The sequence below is a fragment of the Hylobates moloch genome, unplaced genomic scaffold (genome assembly GCF_009828535.3).
Source record: "Hylobates moloch isolate HMO894 unplaced genomic scaffold, HMol_V3 SCAFFOLD_3, whole genome shotgun sequence".
Classification (NCBI taxonomy): Eukaryota; Metazoa; Chordata; class Mammalia; order Primates; family Hylobatidae; genus Hylobates; species Hylobates moloch.
Genome location: NW_026652278.1, coordinates 18,289,744 through 18,301,995, shown reverse-complemented (window position 1 = coordinate 18,301,995; position 12,252 = coordinate 18,289,744). Strand labels below are relative to the sequence as shown.

General features: G+C 34.5%; 1 protein-coding gene across 7 annotated transcripts in view; it reads left to right on the top strand.

The window, feature by feature from the left end:
* ATRNL1 (attractin like 1) overlaps positions 1–12,252 on the top strand; it is an 838,515-nt gene that overhangs the window by 56,291 nt on the left and 769,972 nt on the right. For all 7 annotated transcript variants that reach the window (XR_009212695.1, XM_032176925.2, XM_032176917.2 and 4 more), the window contains exon 6: positions 8,092–8,266. Coding sequence is in view for 6 of the 7 variants with exons in the window: in XM_032176925.2 (XP_032032816.1) it covers positions 8,092–8,266 (175 nt within the window). In the remaining variant the exon portion in view is untranslated. The remainder of the gene's footprint in view (positions 1–8,091; positions 8,267–12,252) is intronic.

The window sequence follows — 12,252 nt, the reverse complement described above, 5'->3', positions numbered from 1 at the left end:
TAAGAGTGAAAGTTTAATAGGCAAAGTAAAGAAGAGAAAAGCTCCCCTGTGCAGAGAGAGTGGGGTTCTGAATGGATCTCCCCCTTTGAGGCCGGATGCGGTCTTTTTTTTTTTTAGAATCTGACTCTGTCGCCCAGGCTGGAGTGCAGTGACGCAATCTCGGCTCACTGCAACATCTGCCTCCCAGGTTCAAGTGATTCTCCTGTCTCAGCCTCCTGAGTAACTGGGACTACAGGTGTGCGCCACCACACCCAGCTAATTTTTGTATTTTTAGTAGAGATGAGGTTTCACCATGTTGGCCAGGCTAGTCTCACCTCCTGACCTCAGGTGATCCACCTGCCTTGGCCTCCCAAAGTGCTGGGATTACAGGCGTAAGCCACTGTGCCTGGCTGTGGTTGGTTTTATAGAGGGGCTTTTGGAGGCGGTGTCTGATTTACATAGGGCCCAGAGGATTGGTTGGACCAGGTGTTACAGCGGTAATAGGCTGGCCATCCCACCCTAATCTTTTATTACGCAGATGGGGTCTTTTCCTGGCCAGTGTAGGACGCCTGCACACATGGCGATGAAAGGGAAGAGAAAATCTCCATGTTGAATATACCTGGCTTCCAGGTATTCCTTTTCTGTTGGCACAGCTTCCAGCATTCCAGCTTGCTTATCTATGCTTGCAGCGTGATTTTTCAGGCTGCTTTTTGTTAGAAAAGAAATGATTTTGGGGCTGCTTTTTATTAAAAGGAAATTCCACTGAGAACTCTTTTACCCTTACTAACTACCTAAATAATTTCTTTTTAACTCCTGTAACAGTATGATATTAACTGTGGGTTTGTCGTATATGGCCTTTTTTATATCTGGGTATGTTCCTTTCGTGCTTAGTTTGTTGAGAGTTTTTATTGTGAAGGGATGTTGAGCTTTTATCAAATGCTTTTTCTGCATCTGTTGAGATGATAATACGATTTTTGTTCTTCATGTTGCTGATATGATATATCACATTTATTGACTTGCATATGTTGAGCCATCCTTGCATCCCTGGGATAAATCTCACTTGATCATGGTTTATTATTTTTTTTAATATGCTGCTGGATTTGGTATTTTTTGAGTATCTTTGCATGTGTGTTCATTAGGGATGTTGGCCTGTAGTTTTCCTTTGTTTGTTACTTTAATATTTGGGTTTGGTATTAGGTTAATCCTGGCCTTGTAAAATGAATTAGGGAGAATTGTCTCCTTTTCCATTTTTTTTTTTTTTTTTGGACTAGCTTGAGGAGAATTGGCATTAATTCTTTGAAAGTTTGGTAGACTTTGGCCGTGAAGCCGTCCTGTCCTGGACTTTCCTTTGTTGGGAGACTTTTTATTACTACTTTGATCTCTTCAGTTGTTAATGGTCTGTTTAGGTTGTCTAAATATTTTTTGTTGATTCAATCTTGGTAGGATGTATGTGGCTAGGAATTTGTGGATTTTCTCTGTGTTTTCCAGTTTGTTAGTGTATAGTTATTTATAATAATTTTTGATAATCTTATGTATTTCTGTGGTGTCAGTTGTAATGTGTCCTTTTTCATTTCTGATTTTTTTGATTTGGGTTTTCTCAATTTTGTTGTTGTTATTGCTTAATCTAGCAAGTGGTTTATTGGTTTTGTTTATGTTTTTAAAAACCCATCTTTTCATATTGATCCTTTGTATTTTTTTTCCACCTCTATTTCATTTAGTTCTGCTTTGATCTTTATTATTTATCTTCTTCTAGTAATTTTGGGTTTGGTTTATTCTTACTTTTCTAGTTCTTTGAGGTGCATCATTAGTTTATTTTAAACCTTTCTGCTTTTTTGACATGGGTACTTATTGCTGTAAACTTCCTTCTTAGCATTGCTTTTGCTGTATCCAATAGCTTTTAGTATGTTGTTTTGATTTTCATCTGTTTCAAAAAATTTTTTTATTTTCTCTTTAATTTATTCTTTAATCCTTTGATCATTTAGGAACATGTTTTTAAATTTGCATGTATTTGTACAGTTTCCAAAGTTCCTCTTTTCATTGATTTCTAGTTTTATTTCATTGTGGTTTCACAAGGCATGATTTAGATTAAAAAAAAATTTTTTTTTATTATACTTTAAGTTCTAGGACACATGTGCACAACGTGCAGGTTTGTTACATATGTATACATGTGCTATGTTGGTGTGCTGAACCCATTAACACGTCATTTACATTAGGTATATCTCCTAATGCTATCCCTCCCTGATTCCCCCACCCCACGACAGGCCCTGGTGTGTGATGTTCCCCTTCTTGTGTCCAAGTGTTCTCATTGTTCAATTCCCACCTATGAGTGAGAACATGCAGTGTTTGGTTTTCTGTCCTTGCAATAGTTTGCTCAGATGATGGTTTCTAGCTTCATCCGTGTCCCTACAAAGGACATGAACTCATCATTTTTTATGGCTGCATAGTATGCCATGGTGTATATGTGCCACATTTTCTTAATCCAGTCTATCATTGATGGACATTTGGATTGGTTCCAAGTCTTTGCTATTGTGAATAGCGCCACAATAAACATACGTGTGCATGTGTCTTTATAGCAGCATGATTTATAATCCTTTGGGTATATACCCAGTAATGGGATGGCTGGGTCAAATGGTATTTCTAGTTCTAGATCCTTGAGGAATCGCCACACTGTCTTCCACAATGGTTGAACTAGTTTACAGTCCCACCAACAGTGTAAAAGTGTTCCTATTTCTCCACATCCTCTCCAGCACCTGTTGTTTCCTGACTTTTTAATGATCGCCATTCTAACTGGTGTAAGATGGTATCTCATTGTGGTTTTGATTTGCATTTCTCTGATGGCGAGTGATGATGAGCATTTTTTCATGTGTCTGTTGGCTACATAAATGTCTTCTTTTGAGAAATGTCTGTTCATATCCTTTGCCCACCTTTGATGGGGTTGTTTGTTTTTTTCTTGTAAGTTTGTTTGAGTTCTTCGTAGATTCTGGATATTAGCCCTTTGCCAGATGAGTAGATTGCAAAAATTTTCTCCCATTCTGTAGGTTGCCTGTTCACTCTGATGGTACTTTCTTTGGCTGGGCAGAAGCTCTTTAGTTTAATTAGATCCCATTTGTCAATTTTGGCTTTTGTTGCCATTGCTTTTGGTGTTTTAGACATGAAGTCCTTGCCCATGCCTATGTCCTGAATGGTATTGCCTAGGTTTTCTTCTAGGGTTTTTATGGTTTTAGGTCCAACATGTAAGTCTTTAATCCATCTTGAATTAATTTTTGTATAAGGTGTAAGGAAGGGATCCAGTTTCAGCTTTCTACATATGGCTAGCCAGTTTTCCCAGCACCATTTATTAAATAGGGAATCCTTTCCCCATTTCTTGTTTTTGTCAGGTTTGTCAAAGATCAAATAGTTGTAGATATGCGGCATCATTTCTGAGGGCTCTGTTCTGTTCCATTGATCTATGTCTCTGTTGTGGTACCAGTACCATGTTGTTTTGGTTACTGTAGCCTTGTAGTATAGTTTGAAGTCAGGTAGCATGATGCCTTGAGCTTTGTTCTTTTGGCTTACGATTGTCTTGGCAATGCGGGCTCTTTTTTGGTTCCATATGAACTTTAAAGTAGTTTTTTCCAATTCTGTGAAGAAAGTCATTGGTAGCTTGATGGGAATGGCATTGAATCTATAAATTACCTTGGGCAGTATGGCCATTTTCACGATATTGATTCTTCCTGTCCATGAGCATGGAATGTTCTTCCATTTGTTTGTATCCTCTTTTATTTCATTGAGCAGTGGTTTGTAGTTCTCCTTGAAGAGGTCCTTCACATCCCTTGTAAGTTGGATTCCTAGGTATTTTATTCTCTTCGAAGCAATTGTGAATGGGAGTTCACTCATGATTTGGCTCTCTGTTTGTCTGTGATTGGTGTACAAGAATGCTTGTGATTTTTGTACAGTGATTTTGTATCCTGAGAGTTTGCTGAAGTTGCTAATCAGCTTAAGGATATTTTGGGCTGAGATGATGGGGTTTTTTGGATGAATGGAAGTGCCATTTACTCAGATGGCAAACACTGGTGAAGGAATGGGTTTGGGAGGAAACGATCAAGGTTTTAGTTTTACACATGTAAAGTTTGAGATGACCCTCTATAGATATCCAAATGGATATGTCAAGTAGTATTTTGAATTCATGAGAGATTGTGGGGCTGGACATACACATTTGGGATATATCAGAGCACAGTTCTACTCTGTATGATTATGTAGTAGCTTTTTCCCTTCAAAAATCTCTCAGCAGCCCAATACTAATGCTTAAAGTTACAGTGTTAGAAATTCATTTATACTCTTTGGTTTTTTAAAAACCAAAGTACATAACCTGTGGAGAAGATTCTTTTTGAAAATGCACTATAAGGTGAATTTGTTTATTACACCCTTTAAAAAACAGCTGAGATATACTACCTTGAGAAGTTGCCATATTGATTGAGAAAAGTAATGCAGAGAGAGTTATGGGGATATGTTGCATGAGATACTAAAGTATGAAGTGGTGGAAGATTTTTCATGGATATATTTTTATAAAAAAGGAGTCTTGCACATATAGCATGTTCTCATTCATATGTGGGAGCTAAAAAAGTTGATGTCATGGAGGTAGAGTAGAATGATGGTTACCAGAGGCTGGGAAAGGTTTCGGGGAGAAAGGGATGATGAGAGGTTGGTTAATGGATACAAAAATATAGTAAGACAGAGGGAATGCATTCTAGTGTTCAATAACATAGTAGGGTGACTATAGTTAATAATTTATTATATATTTCATAGCTGGACTATTTGAATGTTTACAACACAAGTGTGTTTGAGGCAACAGATATCCTAATTACCTTGTTTTGGTCATTACACATTGTATACATGTATCAAAATACCACATGTAGACCATAAATGTGTGTAATTGTTCAGTATCAGAAAAAAAGTTTAAAAAAGAGGAGTCTTGCTTAGATGGCCTTAAGTGTAGATATTAGTATTAGATATTTAATGGCTGGGGAAGTCTTTGTGTGGTTGTTTTTTATATTAATATTCAGTTTATTAATTTACATTTTAAGTCATTTTGGTTATAGAATACAGAAAGCTTCAAATTAAGACATCTAATTGTTTTCTTAAATCTTTGAATTATATTTATAAATCTTGTCATTCTGTTTATAAACGGATTAATTTAGAGTAAAATAAAGACAACATATAGATTGGGCTACAGACCATTTCTTCTAGTAGTTTCCACAAGTTACATAAGATGTATTAGTAACAAAGGAAGAATTTTGACTATTTTCTTTTTTTTGTGGAAAATTAAGTATTTTCTATTACAGAATTAAAATCATTAGAAGTTTATTTTCTGTATTAATAACAATATTTTGTTAAATAAATGTAACTATTAGTGTTGGTATTTTACAGATGCTGTAACAAATTATCACAAATTTGGTGTCTTAAAACAAAATACATTTGTTAATCTCTTACCATTCTGGAGGTCAGAAATCGGAAATCAGTTTCACTGGGCCAAAATAAAGGTCTTAGCAGGGTTGCATCTCCTTTGGAAGGTAAAGGAGATTATCTGTTTCTTTGATTTTTTTTCCAGCTCCTGGAACTGCATTCTCTGCATTCTTTGCCTCCTTGCCTCTTCCTCTATCTTCAAATCCAGGACTGCAGCATTTTGCTTTGATAGTCACATTGCTTCCTTCTGCAGTCAAATCTCCCTCTCTTATAAGGACACCTGTAATTATATTTAGAGCCAATTTAGATAATCCACGATACTCTCTCCCAAATTTCAAAATCCTTAATTTAATACATCTGTAAAATTCCTTTTGCCATATAAGGTAAAATCCAAAGCTTCAGGTGATTAAGACCTGGTTACCTCCTTTGGGGGCTATTACTCAGTCCACTGGAAACTTGTTCTGCAGTATTTTGCTTTAATGCGGATTTGATAAATATATTGGTGATTTAAAAATGTACCCAATTTTCAAGATTTTTTTCATGCCAGTGTTCTTTATCAAACTGTTTTCCAAGTAATACCCACATATTACTTGACCGCTTTCAACTCTGTGCCTTTGGGTGGTGGCCTGTTTTTAATGTTTTATTTAGAAATAATTTTAAAGTTTTAGAAAAGTTATTATACAAGAATAAGAATAGTACAAAGACTCTCTGAATGTCCTTTTCCCAGATTCACCTATTAACATTTTACTCTATTTGCTTTGGTATAACTGACTTACATGTTAAAATAAATCTATATTTCCTTTTATGAAAATAAATACAACATTTATACCAATAGATGCATTATATATAATTTCTATATGATTTCATGGCTTTTCAGTTAAATTAGAGGTTGGCAAACTTTTCTGTAAAAGGCCAGGTAGTAAATACTTTTTCTTTGCAAGTTACATGGCTCTGTTGCAGCCACTCAGCTCTGCTAAAGCAGCCATAGACAATACTTAACTGCAGGAACGTGGCTGTATTTTTTTAAGAAAACTATTAAATGATTTCTAAGTTACTATAGTTAAATTAAAAAAGAGGTTCCTTTAATATCTCTGATTATTAAGGAATAGTTCACAGTCTTTTCTCACTCAGAAATAATAGTTTTCTATAGCTGATTTAAAACATTATCATTATCAAAGGGATAATCTGAGATACTTCCTAGTTTGTACCTGAAAAATACAGACCCATACAATGGAAGCATTGAAAAAAATCTTGAAGATGAATCAATTAATACCTGGGTGAGTGAACACATGAAGAAATGAAAACTGCATGGGTCAGTATCTCTTAAATCAGACTCTGCTTGGGAGTTTTAAAATTTTGTTATTAAATGATAATCTAAAACTTTTTGATATAAGCAAATTGGAAATTAACTGCCTGATCTCATAATTGAGTAATGCCACTGTATTGTAATGCCAGCAGTTGTGTTGACAGTTTAAAGTTGGGATTAAGTAGTATCCCTTTAATTATTGTAGGCTAAAAACAATACAACTGAAGTGTACTAATACTTTTGTGACAAGTGAAGCGTAAATGATTATGTGCCATAGTACATGAATTTAAAAGATTTGTAAAAAGTAGGTTGAAGAAAAATGGTGGGAGAGTTATGTTGTCAAAATAATGTAGGTGTGCTAAAATTATGTAAAAAAGGCACTATGAGAATTAATATCATTTTTAACTTGGGACCCATTATTTAAGCAAAACAATATCATTTGTCACATTCAGTAAATATTAGTTTTATAAATTTACTTATATATAATTTATAAATGTATGTTGGTTTAATGCTTATAAAAGAAATTTAAACATAGGAGTTGATGTCTAGTATTTGAGAATTTTTTAGTTTCATCAAAATTAAAATAATTTGTGAGCCCTAAAGTTTGATGAAAATATATTCCCTTTAGAGGAATTCCTTCTATTATGTTTGAGAAACACTGATGAGGAAACCAAGACTTATGAGTAACGTCATGAATATGGATAGGAAAAGGCTGTGTTTTCAACTTTATAGTATTTGAAATTATTCTACACTAATTTAATGATTTTTATTTTATGATGCATTTTTTTTCTTTTTGAGGACTCTACTGAAGCAAACTTTGGTTGTTCTTAATGCTAAGCTTAATGCTAAGAAAAATGTAATCTTTGTTTTCATATTTGTTTAATAGTTAATAATTTTTAAACTTTAATTTTTAAAAGTTTTACTTCCACTATTAAAAAAATAAATATTTATTATAACCCTTGGTGGTAGATTATTATATCCATTTCTGTAGATGGAGGCTTGATGATAGAAGAGGTAAACATACTTGCCTGACAGAACTGATATTTGAGTACATTGTTTTCTATTTTAATACTCTTGTAGCATACTAAAGTAAATCTGACATTTTATATAATTTAAATAATTCTTTAAAATTGTGAAATTTATTTGAACATCCAAGTCCGATTGTGAGTATATGACTTTTTTTGCCTCTAAGCATTACATTTGCTGTATTATTCTTGTTATAGTTCAGATAATTTATTATATATATGTTACATTTGTTAACATGATAAACGTTGAATTCTTAAATTCTCTTGATCCATATATTGTATTTCTATAATCTGAGGGCTTTGTTTAATCGAGTGTGTTGTTTGATTTTTTTTTAATAGGTCCTGATTGTTCTTTGAATGTTCCCTCTACTGAGTCTTACTGGATTCTGCCAAATGTTAAACCCTTCAGTCCTTCTGTAGGTCGGGCTTCACATAAAGCAGTTTTACATGGGAAATTTATGTGGGTGATTGGTGGATATACTTTTAACTACAGTTCTTTTCAAATGGTCCTAAAGTAAGTATTTGTTTTCAGATTCTCACTGTTTTTTAAGCTGGATTTTTATCCAAAATGTCTTTTTTTAATAAATTGTTGTCCGAGAGTAAAAGTGGTTATTTTTGTGGTAGTATCTATTTGCTAGTGAGACTGATTTGTGAATATATGAACTCAGTATGTCCATAGCTAAAGATTTGTCATTGTACATAGAAGTCTGCTTCATGTAGAAATGCTATTACCTCTCTAGGGTACTTTTAATAAATTCTGAGTAAGAAAATATTAACTTCAAATACAGGCAGGCCTTGCCCATAATAGATAAAATGAATCATGCCACCTTTTTTTTTAATGAAGTAGAATCTCATATATAAACATCCTCTCAATTTGTTCTGTAAATTTTAATGTACCTAAATTTTACTTTGTATGTACTTTACAAGCTTTCATTGGGAGAACAGTTCTAGTATTATGAGAGAGATGATTGATTTACTGTTGGCTCAACAGAGATTGTTCTCTGCGTGATTGGATAAGGGGAATCATATGGATGGCAGCTTTATCTGATTTCTTCTTCAGCTAATGATTGTATTTTATGAACCGTTTAGTAACAGAATAATAAAGGAAATAGGGAGAATCATTTGATTTTTAATGTTGTTTCCAGGGTAGTGTTCACATTATGTAATAACTGGTACAGCTTGGGCATCAAACAATCAGAACTTGCCCTGGACAGTATACCATAATGATGTATACCCAATAGAATTGCCAGATTTAGCAGATAAATATACAGGATACCCAGTTAAACTTGAATTTCAGATAAAAAAACAAGTACATTTTTAGTATAAGAAGGCCCTTTTGCTGTATGTGTGTGTGTGTGTGTGTATATATATATGTATATATATATATATTACAAATTTACAAAATTTTTTACAAATTTTGCATGGGTCATTCTTTAACAAAAAATTGTTTGTTGTTTATGTGAATTCAAATTTAACTGGGTATCTTGTATTTTGTCTGCCAACCCTAACCACTGAATATATTAACCCTCATAATTAGAAAGATTTCAAAAATTCTGTAAGAGGAGATTGCTTTAAAACTATGATTGAATGTGACTGAAATTAAATTAGAAAATCGAATAAATTCTGGAGAGGAGGGAGTTTTATGTAAGTATTTAAGTGACAAATTAGAATTTTTTAACATATGAAGAATAAAATACAGAAGAAAGAATTGAAAGAGAGTTGGTGGGATTAAAATGAATTGTTAAGATAAAAACCTGGAGAAATAGTGATATTTAAATGTGAAAATTAAAAGGAAATTAACTATGTTTAAAGAAAATGAAAAGTCTGTGAAAGTAGAGTTGAACTTTGAATTAAATTGTGATATTTCCAAAGTTGAGTTTGTGAAGACAAAGAGCAACATTGTCAACAAGGAAGTTTGTAAATTTTAAGTTTGTGGTCTTTGCAAGATAAGTAGCATATCAAAAATTAAGTGATGCATATTGATATTCTTTTAAATTGCGTATTTTCCATTGGAACCAGATAAACTATTTAAGCCAACTTTTTTTTTGTCTGAAATCTGGGTATTTTGGTTACAGTGTTTGTATAGATTTGTTTATATAAACAAATGAGATATCAGAGTAGAATAATTGTGTTGCTGTTTTCATAGGTTAGAGAATACTTTTCATCATTCTGAATGTAGTCCAATTGTAGGTAAGGATAACAGCTTTCAGAAGTGATAGGATAAGTCATAACTTGATTTAATCATCTTCTGTAGTGGAATTTAATTGGGGTGGAAATGTTACATTTTAAGACAAATTATTCACTAAATATAAAAGCTCTGTGTTAGTGTCTATTAAATTAGAAAGACTTTTACAGAATATATATATACATTAACATTAATGAAAATTAACATGTATTCATGAGGATAGCAAACTTCTGAAAACACTACGTGCTTGATGCTTGGGATATATCATTGGATATAACAAATGCCCATGTCTTTGTAAAGTTAGTGAGGAAAGGCGGGCAATGACAAAAAAAACATTATTAGCAAAGTAAATTATAGATATGAACATATATACATATAGAGACATAGATGAGATGGACAGATGGATAGATACAGATAGATAGTATGGGTAGCTAAATCAGGAGTGCCAAAGAAGAGGGAGTTGCAATTATAAATGTAATAGTTAAGGTAGGCTTCATAACAAAGGTGAGAACTGAGCAAAAACTTGAAGGAGATCAGAGGATTGCAGTTATTTGTAGGCACAGAAAAGAGCCAGATCAAAGACTTAAGATAGGAACTCCTTGAGGTGTTTGAGGAGCAACAACCAGGCCCATGCAATTTGCATGGAATATATGAGAGGGATACATTAGAGTGATAACAGGGGAGAGAGACAGGTCATGTAGGATGTTGTAGATCTTTTGGGAGTCATGGGAGGGTTTTGTGCATGTGTTGATCCATACTTTAAAAGTGTTACCATGGCAGTTTATTGATGATATACTGGGGATTAGGAGGAAGAATAGAAACGGGATTTGAGTTAAGATGAAATTATCAAGGGAATGCATTCTAGATAGAGAAAAGGACCAGGAACTGAGCCTCAGGCACCATATCACTAAGAGGTTGTGGAGAACAGGGGAAGCCATCAAAGGAGACTGAAAAAGAATGACTGGTGAGATAGGAAAACCCTGGAGTACAGTATCTTCAAAGGCAAGGAAAGACGTTATGTCAGGATTAAGGAGTAATTAATAATGTCAAATGCTGCCGATTATCCAGGTCAAGGAAAATGAAGACTGAAAACTGGTCATGGATTTAGCATGAGGAAATTGACCTTAACAAAAGCAGTTTACTGGAGTGGTGGGGTTAAAAGCATGTCTAGAGTTAGTTTAAGAGAGAATGGAAAGTGGGGTGGGGAGGGGGTAATAAAGAAATGGGGGCGTAGCTTAAGGGAGAGTGTGGTCAAGAGGTTTTTCTTTTATTATTAATGGTTTATAACACCATGTTTGTGTGCTGATGGCAAAGATCTAGTAAGACAAAACATGGTGATGTAGGAAAGAGATCTCGTGCGCAAGGAAGAAGAATCACTTGTTATTCTTGGGCTCATCAAACTGCAGAATAGGGGCTCAGGGCCTGGAAGTTAAGAATTTTTTCTGAGCATTTTTAGGTTTTTCATTTTTTCTTTTATTTGAGACAGGGCCTTGCTCTGTCACCCAGGCTGGAGTGCCGTGGCGTGATCATGGCTCATGGCAGCCTTGACCTCCTGGGCTCAGGCGATCCTCCCACCTCAGCCTCCTGAGTAGCTGGGATTACAGGCATGCACCACCATGCCTGGCTAATTTTTAAATTTTTTTGTAAAGGCGGGGTCTCCCTATATTGCCCTGGCTAGTCTCTAACTCCAGTGCTCAAGTGATCCTCCCATCTCGGCTTCCCAAAGTGCTGCGATTTCAGGTATGAGCCACCATGCCTGGCCTGGATTTTGTACTTTTAATGGGCTGTAAAAAAATGAAGAATATGTGAGACCATTGTGGCCCACAAAGCCTAAAATATTTACTGTCTGGCCCTTTACAGAAATAGTTTGTACAGCCCTAATTTATGATAACTTGGAAAGCAGTGTGTTGGCTGCAGATACTGGTAGATGGGTGGACTAGTGGTGTGCATCTGTGGAAGTTATATTCTGATTATATTTCCTCATTTGTATCATACACATTTATTGTACAACTCCAAGGTAGGAAATAAGTTAAACAATGCTGCAGACAAATTTGGTAACCCTTACCTTTCTTGTGAAGGGGCACTTGGGCACTTCCTTTCCTTTCCTAATTCATTGGAGGAAGAAAGAGAAGTGGGGAAGATAACAATTGATAGCAAGCTTCTTAACTTAAAATAGGCTCTTATTTCTTGGCTAGATGCTACCTTTTGTATATTTTAGCAAATGAAGGAGATTTGAGCATAGAATATAAGCATTTGAGATTCATAGTTTGGGACTTCTGTTTTCATATGTATTACACCAGTAGAAAAAAATACGA